Below are 17,311 nucleotides of genomic sequence, written 5' to 3'. Positions count from 1 at the left end.
AATAAACACTGGCCCTGGAGTCAGGAGTACTTGAGTTATAATCTGGCCTCAGACACTTAATACTTACTTAGCTGTGTGGCTTTGGGCAAGTCACTTAATCCCATTGCCTTGAATAAATGAAATTTAAAAAAAAAAACAAAATTGAGCACACACACACACACACACACACACACACACACAGAAAAAACAACAAAAAAAGCTATTTGAGGGCTGTCAACTCTCCATGAAGTCTTCATCCCTTCAGGCTAAGCAGTCCCATTTCTTGAAATCAATCCTCCTTTCTGATGGTCTTTGTTTCAATACTCCTCCTTCAGAATCTGTCTATCGCATTTGACACTATTGACCATCTCCTCTTCCTGGATACTCATGGATGCCCTTTCTGGGTTTTGTTTTATTCTCTCTTGGTTCTCCTACCTGTCTAACACTTTTTAGTCTCCTCTGCCATTTTCATTATCCATATCGCAACCCAGGTAACTGTGGTGTTCCCTAGCCATCTGTCCTGAACCTTCTCTCGCTACACTCTCAGTGACCTCATCAGCTCTTACGGATTTAATTTATCAAACCAGTCCAGCCTGTCACCATCTTCTTGGATCCTCAGTTGTCAATATTGATAAGCAGGACTTAGTAGAACTCCTTGCCCTTGGACCAGAACTGTTTTAGCACCTGGGTTGCTCATGGTTATTGATCTCACCTACCCTGCACAGGATCCTGATGGATGGTGTGACTTAAGTCACTTTGACCTGCCCGAGGAGTTGTCCAACGGTGGTGGTAATAGCAGCAGCAGTAGCAGCAACAGCCCGGTTAAACAGACATTCTGCAAGCCTACCGTCTCTGCCCACAGCATGACAGAGTACCGCTTAGATGGGCACGTCATCTCTGACCTGAGCAAAGGCAGCCGAGGGGAGCTGATCCCCATTTCTCCAAACACCGAAGTCAGCTTTAGCACCCCACCCTCCATCCTCAAGCGACAGAAGAAGAGAAGAGTCACTCTTTCTCCTGTCACAGAGAACAGCCCTAATGCCAGCTACTCCTTTGTGGATTCCTGTAATAGCCTCACCCCCAAAAGTACACCGGTGAAAACACTTCCCTTCTCCCCATCTCAGGTGAGTTGCTCTCAAGGTATTCCCAGGTCTCTGGATGTTTTTAGTGGATGTGCTGTGGGGGGAAAAGATTGACTAAGAGATCAGGCACATTCTGTGATATCACTGAGCCAGGGAAGTCACAAGGGTCACTGTCACTGCACTACTATGTACCATTCCATCAAATGAATGGAACCAGTTTTTAAATAACCTTGTTCATCCCTTGTCCCTGCTCATCCTTTATGCTGATTTGAAATGATTCTTCTTTGGTTGTGCATGGGTGATCCCAGCATTATTCTTTGTGATGTTCTGTGACCCATATTCCACTAGGGTATCACAGAAAGATTCATGGCTTATATATCTACTAGAGATCTGCCAGCATTTTACTTTTATTTTTTGAAAGGACCTTATAGATGATCTAGCCCAAAACGTCTTCTTTTTTTTTTATGTCATTGTCCTCTGACAGGTTAATGAAATACATGAATCCCTTTTCAGAATAATGTTTTTAGATGTATAAAATAAAATACATAGAATTACAAAGGAAATAAATGATATTGAAGTAAAATTATCAAAATGATCAAATTTCAAATTATTCTAAGAATTTCTATTATTCTGTTTACCAGTAGTAAAAAAAGCAAGTTTGTGAACCCCATGTTAAAAACAGTGATCAAGCCTAATACACATTTTACAGATCAGGAAACTGGGGTCATGAGAGGGATAAGTGACTTTTCTGTTAGGTCTCCCAATTCCTCGTCCAGTGTGTTTACCATTATTCTCAGCTACGTTCCACTGTGGGATATACTGAGGGAGGAGCTTATTTTATAGACTCATAGATTTAGAGCTGGAAGGAGGACAACTGTCTAAATCCCTCAGTTTCATAGATCAAAAAGATTGGTTGGGGGGCGGGGATCTACTAGGTAGCACACTGGACAGAGTCCTGGCCTTGGAATCAGGAGGATATGAATTCAAATGCAACCTCACACTTCATAATTACCTAGCTTGGGCAAGTCACACAGGCAATAATGGAAAAGCTGAATCCAAATCCTGTGTCCTTTCTACTGTACTGTCCTGCCCTCTAGCTCTAATCTTCTGTTTTCTGGGGGAGCCCAGGACCCTGATGTGGATGTTTCATTCTTGGTCAGAGTTTAACCCTGTCAGTAATAGTCCTTGGAATCAGAAGTATGAGTTTGCACATAGATCTGTGAAAAAGGAGGAAGGAAAAAAGGAAATTTAGGGAACCAGGGTTGCTATTGATTAGGGGATCCCCCATCCTTCACTTTATTCTTTTTTTTCTTTCAGCTCTTTAACATTTTATTTGTTTTCCAATTATATACAATAGTAACACATATCCATCATTTTTTGCAAGGCTCTGAATTCTTCAGTTTTTTACCACCACCCACAGAAGGCTGTCTGATGGTCTTTACATTGTTTCCATGCCATACATTTATGTAAATTGAATGCCTCACTTTATCCTTAATCCTAGTCCAGGGAGTTGCTCCTGGTCCAACAATGGTATTTTGGAGTTGAGGCCAGTATTCTGAGTTTGGGTTTCTGCTTTGCCCATTTTCTGACCTTGAAGGTGCATGTGACCTTAGGACAGCTGGGTCACCAATGGATAATACTTACTAGCCTCGGCACCAGTACATCTGAGTTCAAATACTGCCTTAGATATTTATTAGCTTTGTGATTGCGCAAATCACTTCTCTCTGCCTTAGCTCCTTTTTTGTAAAATGGGGGTGATAATGATATCTACTCTCAGAATTGTTATTAGTAGTGGATGGATGAGATAATTGGCAAACCATAAAGTGTTATATAAATGTAATGACGGTGGTAGAGGTAATACTGGTAGTGATTATTATATGACATGACTTTCTCAGGTTTTTTTTTTTTTTTGTGCCTCTTTTCCCTACCTGTGTAATGGAAATAAAAGATTTTTTTTTGGCAGAGACAATCTGTTTTCTTGTCCCCATCCAGATAAAGTAGAGGTTAAGGGAAATTTGAAATGATGATGATGATGATGATGATGGGTTTGATTTTTAAAAAGTGGATCCAGTATTGTTTCTTCCTCTCTGGTGCTGTCATTTGTATAGAGGCAACAATTGAAGGAGTAACTTTAACATGCCTGAAAACAAGTGTGGTTAAGGACTTGTCTCCTTCCCTATAATCGGGGACCAAGGGGCACCAGATTTATTGAATGACTTCTCCTTCTTCCCCTCCAGACCATTGGTAAAAGAGTAGAAGCAATAATCACAACAGTTCCTACTTTTAGAGTTTAGAGGGCTGTTTTCTTTTTTAAAAAAAACTGTGTAGTATAGATCAAGTAAGTAGTCTTTTCATTTTACAGCTTAGGAAACTGAGTCAAAGAGGTGAAGTCACCTAGTTAGGTAGTACTCACCTGCTTATAAAATATCAGACTTGTGACACTTAAATTGGGGATATTTCCACTGCCTCAGTACTTTTTTTTTTCCTTTACCAGAAAAGTCTAGTGGAAGAAGAAATGCAATCTAATGACCAAAAGGAAATTTTATTGCATATAATTAAAAGGAATTTGATTGTAGATTTCAGTTCTCCCTTGCCTTGGGTAATTAGAAGTTGAATCTACATGGTGAGCATCCCAAATTGAGAGTTGAACATAAACACTGGTTTCTATTATTCTATTATTCCATTTACCAATAGTAAAAAAAAAAAAGCAAATTCATGAACCTCATGTTAAAAACTATGATCAAGCCTAATACACATTTTACAAATGAGTAAACTGAGGCTATGAACCCTGTAGTAGACCTGGGATTAGAACTAAGGCCTCCCATTTCCTCATTCAGTATGTTTCCCACTATCCTCAGTTACGTGCCACTGTGGGAAGTGCTGAGGGAAGGAGTTCACTTTACAGACTCATTGATTCAGTGCTGGAGGGGGGGCAACTGTCAATCCCTGTCAGGTTTTCCTTTTCAACTAGATGTCCTCTGAGGTCTTTCTTTCCCAACCCTAAGTCTTTATTGAGCTGATGACTAGAGAAATCCCTTGTCAGGGCTTCCCAAAGAGCTCAGGGTCTTATTATCTTTACATTTTTTTTCCTTCTGCAGTTTTTAAACTTCTGGACCAAACAAGATACTTTGGAACTAGAGAGCCCTTCATTGACATCCACACCTGTGTGTAGCCAGAAGGTCATTGTTACCACCCCATTACACAGGGACAAGACCCCACTGCATCAGAAAAGCAATGCGTAAGTCTTTTTTTTTTTTTTTTTAGGTTTTTGCAAGGCAAATAGGGTTAAGTGGCTTGCCCAAAGCCACACAGCTAGGTAATTATTGTGTCTGAGGCCCAGATTTGAACTCGGGTACTCTTGACTCCATGGTGGGTGCTGTATCTACTGCACCACCTAGCCGCCCCAATGTGTAAGTCTTCTACACCTAACCTTACATGAATCCAGAATTTCTACTTCCAAACATTCACCATATGACCTGATATGACTTCTATCAAACCTCTTTTCTCTCTCTATGCTTTTGTTTCCAAAGCAATCCCAAAACAAGAAATAAAAGCTATGGCTAATGACATAAGAGTACCTAACTCAGATCAGTTAAAAGGCATTTATTAAATACTTTCTGTATACTAGGCAATGTCTGAAAAGCACTGCCTTACAAATGTGAAAGTTTTTACCCTCAGGGAGCTTGCATGATACAGTCAAGAAATTAAAATCATAAATTGGAAAAACTTTGGCAACCATTGAGTCAGGTCCTGTTATTTTACAAATGAATGAACTGAGGCAAAGAGAGGTGAGGCCAGATCAGATGGTCTGGCACATGTGAATCCCAGCTCTGTGACTAGGAATCTTGTGGTACTTCTCTGACCCTCTATTTTCTCATTTATAATATGGAACTACTACTACTACTACTACTACTACTACTACTACTAATAATATTTGTACTGTCTACCCTAAGAGTTATTGTAAACAAATTACTTTGTAATTCTTTAGATAGGACTTGTGAGTTTATTGGCATATTTTCTCAAATGAGGAAAATCCCCTCTACCAGGGCAAGTTGACATCTTCTCCACAAATCACATAAAAATGAAAATCTCTAATATAACAAGCAAAGTGTGAGAGGCTAGGATAGAACTCACATCCAAAGGCCCTAACTCCTAGGAAGAGCACTGGACCTGGACTGAGTTCAGATCCTACTGCAGACACTTCATAGCTGTGATACCCTGGGCAAGTTACTTAAGCATTTTTCTGCCTTGGTTTTCTCATCTGTAAAATGTGGTGCCTCTTTCCAAGGTTGATGTGAGCATAAATGGAGATACTATTTGTAAAGTACTTTTAAAATCTCATAACATTATAGAAATGCATTAGTTATTATTTTTTGCCCATGTCTTACTATTTTCTTTAAAACACCCCCCAAAAAAGGAAGTCTTTGGAGAGAAAGTAAGTCTCCATTTAAAGCAAAGGTTTTTAACCTTTTTCTAATGTCCTGGATTTTTTTGATAGTCAGGTTTATGTAGTCTATGGGCCCCTTCTCAGGATATTGGTTTTAAATACATAAAATCAAATCTGTGAGATTACCAAAAAACTCAAAATGATTTTGAAATTTAGTTGCATAGCATAGCACTTTGCACTTAGTGAATGTTTATTAAATGTGAATTGACTGGCTGATTATCAAAATGATTAAAAAAATATTTTAACCCTGGTTAAGAATCCTTAGGCTTAAAGTATTGTGTTCTGGGGACAGATACTCATAGACTGTTGTCTTGGGGGTCTTTAGAACTTCCACTTTAGATATTGAATCTAGACTTACAAACTTCACTCCCTTTTCCTCAGAGGATAGAATGGTGTGTAAGGTGCTGAACTTGAAGTTTGAGAAACTTAGGTTTGCATCCCTAGTTAGATATTGATTTGCTTTGTGTCCCTAGGCAGGTCACTCAGTCTCTCACAGCTTCTTTTCTTATCTGTAAAGTGGGGATAATAATGCTTCTTTATCACTTGCCTCTCAGAGCTGTAGTGTGACTCAAATGAGATAATGGTTAGAAAACACATGGCACATGTGCTGCAGGGCTGCAGAAATGCTGGCTATTATTACTATTATGAATAAAAGGTAGAGAATGTGCTATGAGTCAGTTGTGAGTCTCAGACAGCTCTGGGCCTTGGAAGAGACCAGCTATATTTTCCAGCTCTTACAACTCTTTTCCATTTACTGGCAGTTTTGTTACCCCGGATCAGAAATACTCGATGGACAACACTCCCCATACACCCACCCCTTTCAAGAATGCCCTGGAGAAGTATGGACCACTAAAACCTCTGGTAGGTGCCCATGTTAAAGAATTTCCGTTCTACCTTGGATGCTTTCAATGGCCTGTGCTTCCTCACACTATTTTTACTCTCAGTGCAATGGAAAATTAATAGTAATTAATGACTTGAAATTAGTAGGTTCAGATTTTTCTTAAACTTCCCTTGCATTGATAATATATGGAAATTCAACAGGACTAAGGCAGTCCTGGTAGTGGGTAATTCCTTCATTAGTGTAACCTCCTGGTCTTCAGAATTTAAACTGAAATCCAGCATATTTAGAACAATATTTGGAGGATCTTTCCCCCTCCTTCAGTTGAAATTGAGGGAAAGATGAGTTGTTTTTTTTTTTTTTTGCCAATGTTTGTGTTTATTCTAGGCTGTTCCCTGGTGAAGTTATAGACCTGAGGATAAGTACAAGCTTATTGTTCCCCTAGCTACATTATCACAACAGGGTTTCTTAAATTTTCAATGCTTTTAGAAAAATCTTATTGGTAACATCTACTAAAACTATCTAGAGAGGAACTAAAACCACAGCAATTTAATTTAATCATAAATTTGCCCTCAAGCACTTGGCATAAATGTCTTTCTTTTTTTTTTTTTTAAATGAGCTTCTTGTGAGCTCATGGAGTTTTAGAGCTAGAGGAGACCTTTAGAGACTATTGAGTCATAGAGGATGAGAGAACTGGAAGGGCCTTAGAAATCATCTATTCTAATCTCCTGATTTTACACATGGAGAAACTGAGCTGAGGCCCAGGGAAAGGGAAGTAATGTTTTGGAAGTCACACAGTGGGTTTATTGGGAGAGCTAGAACCTGTGACTTCTGATTCTTAGTCCAGAGGTCTTTCCAGTTTACCATACTGTTGCCTACCTCTTTTTTTTGAGGGGGAGAGAGTGGGAACAGAGTTGGGGGTAGGAGAGAAAAAGACAAGGAGTGGAAAGACTAAGGTGAATGGCTCCGAATCAGCATAGAGTAGCATTATAAAGATTGGGACCCATAACTGGTCATCTGCAAGTGGGTTATACTTGGGATATATTTCCTTTGACTCTCCTCAGCCCCAGACCCCACACCTGGAAGAAGACTTGAAGGAGGTTCTTCGGACTGAGGCTGGCATTGAACTGATTATAGAAGATGATCTGAAACTTGAGAAGCAAAAGAGGAAACAAGGAGTGAGTTGATCTTGTCTTGCTGTTGTCAGGATTGAGGATTTTTATTTTTTTTTTTTCTGTTTTTAATGGTAGTTTATTTTTTCCAATTACCTATAAAGAGAAATGTTAGCAAATTTTTTTTTAATTTTGAGTTCCATATTTTCTCCCTCTCTCTTTCACCTTATCCTCCCTAAAATGGTAAGCAATTTGGTATAGATTATTTATGTGCAATCATGTAAAACATATTTTCATAATAGTTTGAAAAAGAAGAAACAGACCAAAAGAAAAAAGCCATGAAGAATAATGAGGAAAGGAAAAATTGTATTCTTTGATCTGCATTATGATTCCATCAGTTTTTTTCTTTGGAGGTGGTGGCATTTTCATCATAAGTCCTTTGGAATTGTTTCAAATCATTGTATTGCTGAGAATATCTAAGTCATTCACAGGGCAGCAGGTGGCACAATGGATAGAGCATTGGCCTTGGAGTCAGGAGGACGGGAGTTTGAATCCCAATTCAGGCACTTGTTAGCAATGTGATCTTGGACAAGTCACTTAACCCTGATTGCCTTGCATTCAGAGTCATCTCCATTTGTCCTGATTCATGTCTGACCACTGGATGGCTCTGGTGGAGAAAGTGAGGCTGGTGAATTAGCACAGCCCCTCCTCACTCAAATCCAGTTCATGTGCTTGTCATGGCATCACCTTCCTGATGTCATGGTCTTCTTTGAGAATGAAGGACAAGCACCATCATCATCAAGTCATTTATAATCACTGTGCAATGTTTCTCTTGCTGTATACAATATTCTCCTGGTTCTGTTTACTTTGCTTTAGTTCATGTGAGTGTTTCAGAAATCTGCCTATTTATGGCACAGTAATATTCCATTATAGTCAGTCACCACAACTTTTTCCTCCATTCCCCAGTTGATGGGCATCCTGAATAAGGAGGTTTTTAATAGGAAGTGATCACTTTCTCTACAGTGTGAATGTAGCTTCAGGACCGCTTAGGACTATGAGTATATAGAGTGTCCAGGCAAGGCACTTGGTTTGGGGTTGGGCAGTAGGATGAGAAGCAGTAGCTTTGTGGTTTCTTGTGCCCTTCCTCAGAACAAGACCCTCAGAATATCTCCTGTGGAGATGGCACCTCCATGGTAGAGGGGAAACTGAACTAAAGGGCTTGAGATGAAAAGGGTGTGTATATAAAGAGGGAGTCATCAGCTGTTTTTCACTTCTCTTTCCTCTTTATCAAGGACTGTTAGTTTATTTAGTCTTTCAGAGTGGATTGTTTTTACAATATTGTTGTTATTGTTAAATTCTTCATTATTTTTCAAGCACATAGTCAGTACTGAACTGAGTCCAGTTGGAACAACAGAGCTAGAAGGGACTTTAGGAATCATCTAAATCAATTTCCTTTTATATGAGGAAACTATAGCCCAAGAAAGGGGAAAGGGACTTGACCAAGGTCACACAGCCATCATTATCAGAACCCAAATTAGAACTTGAGTCTTCTAATTTTCAGTACAGTGCTCTTTCCACTTCGTCAGTAATTTATCATTTAATAATAATAAGGCTACTTTTTCAGGTCTCATTCTCAACCCATTTCTTTGGCCTATTTTCATTTTCCTGGCTGTACTAGAGACAGGTAAGCAAATTGGGAACCAGTTTCTGGAAAATTATTTTAAAATATCCTTTTCCCTTTAATATCTAAAGAAGTCATCCCAAGAACCTTTGAAAACAAAGATTTTTAATACAGTTTATTAATGTCTTTTGTTTCTGGTACTCTTTTCTCATTCATCCTTTCCTCAAAATTCAGCCCTTACCTATGGTAAAGAACAACTCAACAGACTCTAACCAATAGAGAGACCATTATTTGATAATGTGTATGGTACCTGTATTCTACTTTGAGAGGGAAACCATTTTAAAATATCTATTCTTTAGAACCTTTATTGGTTTTTCAGTTACTTGGATTTTGTCTTGACTTTTTGCTTTTCAAAACAAATCTTGTTTTTATTCAACTCCTTTGTTTTACAATCACCTTCATTTCTGAATAGATTTTCCTCCTTCCAACAAAGATTTAAAAAGAAAGAGGGAAAATGCAATTCAGCAAAACCAATCAACACATCAGTCTTGTCTGCCAGGATTTGTAATGTTCCACCCTCATGCCACCCTTTTCTCTAGAGAAAAGGGAGAGAGGATGGTCCAATTTCATAACTTTTCTGTGGGCCTTGATCATTATAATTATGCAGCATTCAATTTATTTTTAAAAATCCTTTCCATTTGTATGATGGCAGACTTTGTAGATTGACTTTCTTTTAGCCGCTCTTTCATTCACATTGTTGTAGTCCTGGTATATAATGTTCACTTGTTTCTGCTTCTTTCAGTCTTTATCAATTTCTACAAATCTTCCCATGCCAAGATTTTTTTCACAGTTTAATTGGAAGCCAATCCCTTCCTTTAACTGGAGGACTCTAGGGGGAGCAACTTGTCTGTGGATCAGGAAATAGAAGCAAAGTTCAGAAGTGGATGCTCTGTTCTACAGATTTTCTAAAGTCCTTTTTGGCCATTCTTATAGGTGATTTAGTGAAGTATTAGGGTCCATATTTCAAGGATTTAGTAATTTCAACAGTGTGGCAATACACTCTTCTCCAATGAAGATAACTGCTCTGTGGTTTGGCCGATGTTTAATGTAGAGAACATGACTTGGAGAGAGGGGACCTCAGTTCTATTCTTGACTTTATTTGTTATTTCTGTGATCTTGGACAGCTTATTTCCTTTCTATGGGACTCAGTTTTCTCATCTGTCATATGAGAGAATTGGACTTAATTTCTTCTCCTAAGGGTACTTTGCAGTGATTCAGTGACAAAACGTAGTGAAAGACTTTCATGGAAGAATCTCAGATAACTGAGACAGAACAGAGAAATAAAGACTGTGATCTTGTAGGAAGGATAAGGGTTCTGGTTAGTCAGGACTCCTGCCTCTTTCAGCATCTACCTCTGTGACCTGGGGCAATTCTCTTGGGACTAGCTGATGTCTGATGCTAAAGAACTAGCCTAGTCAAAACTGGAAGCAGCCTCTTGCCTGAGGTGATCAATTTTTCTGATGACAAAAGCTCAGTAGCCTGTCTGTGAAGACCTTACTGGGGATGCTGCCTCTGTCAGTAGAGGGAGGACCCTGAGTGATGAAATCTCAGTGTTTAATTAAAAAAGAGGTAAGTGCATTGTCTACAGTCAGAGGTCTTGGGTTCAAATGTGACCCCAACAGAATCCTCTTCCTTCCAGATGCTCATGCATCATCACTTTGTACTTGAAGCCTGTCTTGATTACCTCAATTTTAAGAGCACTTCCTCTCACACTTGCTTGTATTTGACTACTTTGCATTTCTTTAAGGTTCACAAAGCACTTTAAACATAGTATCTTCTTTGTTCCAACCATAGTCTAGTCAAGTAGGCACTCTTGAAACTGAGGGGTTAAGCAACTTCTTCTGGGTTCCACAGCTATAGTCTCTGCCAAAATTTGAATTGGGGGTGGGGGTGGAGGAAGGGAAGCTAGGTGGTACAGTGGATAGAGCACCAACCCTGAGTCAGGAGGGCCTGAGTTCAAATTCAGCCTCGATACTTAATACTTACTTAACTGTGTGACCTCGGACAAATCACTTAACCCCATTGCCATGCAAAAATCCTCCCCCCCCCCCAAAAAAAAAATTGAACTCAGGTCTCCCCATCGAGTAGCTATCTACTATGCCACCTGGCTGCCTTATTTACAATTTTACTTCCTTTCTCTATTGTCTCTCCATATAAACTTATTGTGAAGAGAGGCAATTTTTTTCATTCTATTTGTATTCCCAGGATCACACAACTAGCAAGAATCTAAGGCCAAATTAACTCAAGTCTTGAAACCATTCTAGTATCTTTGCCAAGAAAACCCAAAAATAAGGTTATAAAGAATTGGATGTGACTGAAACAATCATCAACAGCTTCCTGATTCCAGGCCCAGGACAATTTACTTAACCTTGTTTTGTTTGCCTTAGTTTCCTCATTTGTAAAATACCCTGGAGAAGGAAATATAAACCACTCCATTATCTTTAGGAACAAAGAAGAACTGGACACAACTGAAACAGTACTCTTCATTGATTGATTGAATTTGGGCAAGTTACTTGACTTTTCTCAGGCCCCAATGTCTTTATCTGTGAGACTAGGGACTTGGATGCCTGGTGGCTTTTGGAGTTTCCTTTCAGTACCTGACTTGTATTTCTGCAACCTTTTGAAGCACTGCAGTATGTGTGAGCAGTAGAAAGAAGTGAATTTTTTTCCACATCAATTCTTCCCACCACCACCCCTGCTGCCAGGGTGTCTATTTTGCTGTGTGAATTTGATATAAAACAAAGAGTGAAAACACACACACACATACACACACACACACACACACACCCATATTGTGTGTGTAACCTGTGAAGCTGTGTGTATGTCGGTGTCTGAGTCTATCTGGAGAGAGTCTATATGGGGAGACTGTCTTATTTAAGTTGTGGGGTCCTCCAAGGCAAGGTCATCATTCCTTAGTCCTTTAAAAACAAGTTTGTTCAAGGTTGAACATTCTAATTATGATGACCTGACCAAAATTGACCCTGGGGAAGGGTTCAAAAAGTGCTCCTTTTTCTCTTCTTTAAAGAAAAGAAATGCAAATGCTCCCAGACTGGATTGATTTGTTGATTGGTTTTGCTAAACTTCTCTTTTCTCCCCCTTCTCTCCCTTTCCCTTTTTCCCCCCACTGTCAGGAATGCTGTAAATCTTTTTGTTATACAAGGAACTTTTTCAGTCTTCCTTGGCCACTGTTGTTTCTAGGGCTTCCAGAACTGTCAGCCCAGCCTCCATGTATTCTACTTGGGGCTTAGACTTTTGGAGAAAGCTCCTTAGAACTTTGAACAGGAAGCTACTTTCCCCTTTGTTCATTATTATCTTGTTGGTTGACAGATCTGTCTGTTGAAGCCTTCCCTTACTGCCCTCCACCTGCTCACCCCTCAAGGGAAAAAGTTTTTTTTCCTCTTCAGCTGTTAGGTCCCCTCTTTTCTTTGCTCCTATCACATTCTGCCTTAGAGCATACATACAGTTTAGTGCATTTTGCCCTCTCTTGATGTAGCTCTAGCTTCTTAAGGACCAGAAATGATATTGTTTTTGATGTCTTTGTCCTAAGTGGTGAGCACGATGCTTCTCACAGAACAAGCACTTTGCCAAATTGAATTATAGATACTCATTCCTAATCCCTTTCCTTGACTGCCTTTTTTCTTCACTTATCTTTTAGCTACATCGGAGTCCAATCAAGAAAGTCCGAAAATCTCTTGCTCTTGACATAGTGGATGAAGATCTGAAGCTTGTGGTGTCCTCTCTGCCAAAGACTGTGTGTATTAAAAGAAACCAGGTAAGGGAACCCACTTTCCACACGCACCTTCTCCGCTAGATTTGCAGGGGGAGGTGGATCAATTCATGTCACTACAAGGAGAATTAATAGTAGGCATCCTAATAGCTGTGACCCAGAGTTGCAAAGAATTTAGATTTAGTAAATAGTATAGAGCCTTTCATGAAAGATGCTTCAAGGCTTTTTGTCTGTAGCTGTTTTATAGTAAATGATATTTATAACATGAAGATTGGAAGGATCTTAGAAATCCAACCCTTTCATTTTACAAGAATGAAAACATTCCCATTCCCCTAAGGAAAGAGCCTTGATTAAAACCTAAGTCATGGTTTTTCTCTATTGAGATTTATTACAGAAATAGGTAGGGCTCACTGGATCAAGATGGTGTGTGTCTTAGGGAAATGAGGATCATATATATGTTGCTGGTAATTGGTCTGTAGTTTTTCACATTTAGGCTGAAGGAGAAAACTTCTCGATCTCCTGGCAAAAGGTATGGGGGTGGGGGGGGCAGGGTGTGAAACAAAGAGTATTTTTATTGAAACTTGGACCTACTTGTGAGAACAACTGCAGGTGTCCCAGGAGCTTGAAGCAGAAATGAAAGTGTCTTTTTGATCTTTTTAAAGAAATCTTGCTTTGTCCAGTGGAGCAAAGATTGAAACAGGGCCCTCTGTTTGCTGACAAAACCTGTTTGGCAGTGAAGCCTCTTGGGCAGCAGAGGTCTTTCAGCAATCATACCAATCCTTCCTCTTGTCTGAGTTATTCCTATGTCTATAGCTCTGTGTAGGACAGGGGTTTTGATGTATCTTTGTGGATTAATAGGCATATAGTCTTGACTCATCACAAATTCTCTTAAATGTCAAACCAGAAGGGGGCTCGTCTAGACCAATTGTTTCATTATATAGATGAGGAAATCGGTCTTGCAGGAAGGTTGACTTGTCCCAGGTTATGTAGGTAGTAAAGGCAGTGACAGGATTTGAGCCCAGATCCTCTGATTCCAGTTCCAGGGCTCTTTCCACTGTATTGAACTAGTTACTGTATGGATGTTTGCTTCCACAATTCAAGAAATTAAGATTTTCATTAGTATGTGTGATTTCTCCCATTAGTGCTACAAGATGGACTTCTTGGTAGATGTGTTCTCCATTAACTGTTGTATTTGAAAAAATTAAAGATGTTGGAGGAGGGGGGGTGGCAGAATGGCACTGTGGAAGCACCCTAGACTGAGCCAGGAGACTTGGATTCTGATCTTGACCCAGTCACTGACAGAAGCTACCTTTCTGATCTTCATTTTCCTTCTCTGGAATAATAATAACAATTATTATAACATCATTTAGATAGTGTTTTAAAGTTTACAAAATGCTTTGGATAGCTTCTTACTTAATCTAATCAGTGACCATGTGAGTTGGTGCTCCTATTATCCCCATTTACAAATGCAGAAATTGAGGCTAACATGTTAAATAATAATCACTACTAGTTATATATAGTTATTGGTTGTTCCCAGTATGACTAGATAAGTGTCTGAGGCTGGATTTGCACTCAGCTCTTCCTGATCTCAAGTCTAGCACTGTTGATTACACTGTTTAACACTATTTAACTATTTTTCATAAAATAAAAGTTTTGGTCCTCATCACTCAACTCATCAGCAAGCGTTTATGAAGCACTACTATGGCCCTGGCACAGGGGTCAAGTTCAAGGGAGACCGAGAGAAAAACAATATTGAATGAGACAACACTATGTAAATAGGTACCAGGAAGATCTGTATATGGGAGGCAGACGGGTGGCAGCCTTAAAGGGCTGAGCCCAGAGCAGCTGGTGGACCTGGCAAAGGCCTTCTGAGGAAGGTGGCATGTAAGCTTCTTAAGGGCAGAGGAGGGAGAATGTTCTGAGCATGAGGAGTACAGAGACTTGGAGGTGGGAAATAGAGGACACTAAATAGTCCAGATTGGCTAGAGTTTGTAGAAGGGAATGATACATAAGAAAGGTGGGGAAGATTGGAAAGGACCAGGTCATGAAGAACTCTTAACAAAAGTTTTGTGAGAAGCTTTAAATTAAAAACAGAAAATTTTGATTGATCCTAGGGCTAATGGGGAGCCTGGTGGTGGTGGTGCAGTCACATCAATAGTTAATTAATAAATATCTATTAGATGCCTACTGGGTGCCAGGCACTGAATGCACTAAGTTCTGGGGATCCAAAAAGAGGTAAAAGCCTGCCCTACCATCTGGGAGGGGCAGCTGGGTGGCACAGGGGATAGAGTGCTGGGCCTGGAGTCAGGAAGACCCGGAGTTCACATGTAGCTTCAGACACCTCCTAGCTGTGTGGCCCTGGGCAAGTCACTTAACTTTGTCTCAATTTCCTTATCTGTAAAATAGACTGTAAAAGGAAGTGACAAACCAGTCTGGTATCTTTGCAAAAAAAAAAAAAGGCCCAAATGGAGGAATTGGACAGGGCTGAAAAAAGACACCCTCGAGGAGTTTACATTCTGATGGAGACAGCCTGCAGATAAATATAGAGTATATTCAGGATAAATAGGAAATAATTAAAAAGAAGGAAACTACTAGACTTAAGAGGGGTTGGAAAAATCTTCTTAAAAAAAGGTGGAATTTTAGTTGGGACTTAAAGAAAGTCAGGGAGGTCAGTCATCAGAGTAGAGGAGGGAGAAGTCCCAGGAATGGGGGAACAGCCCAAGAAAATGCCCAGGACTGGGACAGGTTACTTGTTTGGATGATTTTATAGGGGAGCATTGGAACAGGGAGAACAATTTAAGGGGCAGTAGTCCAGATAAGAGCAGATGAAGGCCTGACCTGGATCATGGCTCCGGGACTGGAGAAAAGGGGTGTGTTTGTGATACGGGAAGCTAGAAACCAATCTCTTCTGAGTTCTGTCTCCCTCTAAATTTCTTTTTTTTGGGGGGGGGTTAAGGCAGTGGGGTTAAGTGACTTGCCCAAGGTCACACAGCTAGGCAATTATTAATACGTATCTGAGGTTGGATTCAAATTCAGGACCTCCTGACTGGGATGGTGCCCTAGCCACTAAGCCACCGAGCTGTCCCCCACCTCTAAATTTCTAAGTCCTATTTCCATTCCCATTAAACTAGAAGTTCTAGAATACAGGGATATTTTGGTTCTGTCCTTAAATTTCCTTTTGTTTCTTGGTAGATCTAGCCAAGCTAGCCAGGCTGGAGATCTGTTGTTCGACTGGGCCTGTGGTTGAGAGTTTGAATAGAAAACAGGAAATTACACAGGGATAGTTTTAGGTATTTGTCTATTGTCTATTCAGTCACAGTTTATGCAACTGAGATTTGAGAAGGAATGGCAAGGTCCTTTCAGACAGCATCTTGATGTATTTAGGAGCACTGGACTGACTTTCTGTTTGGTGTCTGCTTCTGACTTCTGAAATCTTGGCCCACTCTGTCCAGGCAACCTCTGAGAGTGTCCAGGTGGTGCCAGGTGGGCTGGAACCAGGCAGCTGTGGAGCAGGTCTGTTTGTGTCTGTCCCAGGCTTCACCATGAAATCTCTGCTTCATTTGCTTTTCAGCCAACAAGCTTCTCGTCTAGCTCCCTCAATCTGACCTCCTCAAGCAGCAAAGATGACAGTAGTTTGCTTAACCGAGGGTTTCTACAGGCAAAGCCAGAGAAAACTTCATTCCCGAAGACATTGAGCCATTTCCAGGGACCTGCTCCGGTGAGTCATATGCAGCTTTTACTGTGATTTAGTGAATGGTCTGAGAGGTGAACCAGCCCAGAGTCCTCCAGGGACTGGTTGTTGTTTCTGCCTCTTTGGGATTTGGTGCGTGGAGGACCCAGGCAGCATGAAATAACCACCTTCACCCCCGTCCAGGGTCTTCAGTTCTTGTGGGGGTGGGGCGCTCCTGTTTAGAGGAGTTCCTAAAAAGAATACTGGAAGAGGAGCATGTGTTGACTTGGCTACTTGCTTAGCCAGGTTTTTATTCACCTGGTCGGAAAACAAGAGGGAGAGCACCTTGAACCTTAAAAGTCTATTTATTTCACTTACCATGTTGCTTGTCTTTAGTTGAACAAAAGCCACATTCTGGAAGGTTTTGCTTAGGTTCCTTATGGCTGCTCTGTTCAATGTATGAACCTCCTAGTGAGTCTGTCTTGAGAATTAAGTCCTTGTACATAGTGAGTCTGAGGGTCAGCAGCCAAGCCAGTCAATCCCAACTTTCTCTCCCCTCCCCTAGGTGGGGAAGAGTGTCTACTCTTAGACCTAAGCCTGATTTTCATAATTCTGATTATTCAGATTTTTGTTTTAAAGATGAGGGAAGGGGAATTAGATGGAAAGGGTGTGTGGAATTTGGTATTGAGGGACTTAGATTCAAATGCCAACATTGCTATTCACTTACTTTCATGGACCTTAGTTTCCTCATTTGTAAAATGAAGGGGGTTGGACC

At 40.3% G+C, this 17,311-nt stretch overlaps 1 protein-coding gene across 3 annotated transcripts in view; it reads left to right on the top strand.

Moving 5' to 3' along the window:
* Positions 1 to 17,311, top strand: part of MYBL2 (MYB proto-oncogene like 2) — a 58,035-nt gene that overhangs the window by 24,229 nt on the left and 16,495 nt on the right. For all 3 annotated transcript variants that reach the window (XR_012473701.1, XM_074211999.1, XM_074212000.1), the window contains 6 exons: positions 705 to 1,103; positions 4,160 to 4,299; positions 6,270 to 6,369; positions 7,411 to 7,524; positions 12,795 to 12,911; positions 16,438 to 16,584. Coding sequence is in view for 2 of the 3 variants with exons in the window: in XM_074211999.1 (XP_074068100.1) it covers positions 705 to 1,103; positions 4,160 to 4,299; positions 6,270 to 6,369; positions 7,411 to 7,524; positions 12,795 to 12,911; positions 16,438 to 16,584 (1,017 nt within the window). In the remaining variant the exon portion in view is untranslated. The remainder of the gene's footprint in view (positions 1 to 704; positions 1,104 to 4,159; positions 4,300 to 6,269; positions 6,370 to 7,410; positions 7,525 to 12,794; positions 12,912 to 16,437; positions 16,585 to 17,311) is intronic.

This window comes from Macrotis lagotis, chromosome 1, assembly GCF_037893015.1.
Source record: "Macrotis lagotis isolate mMagLag1 chromosome 1, bilby.v1.9.chrom.fasta, whole genome shotgun sequence".
Taxonomy (NCBI): domain Eukaryota; kingdom Metazoa; phylum Chordata; class Mammalia; order Peramelemorphia; family Peramelidae; genus Macrotis; species Macrotis lagotis.
Note: the sequence above shows the minus strand (reverse complement) of the source record. Positions and strands in the feature narration are given on the sequence as shown.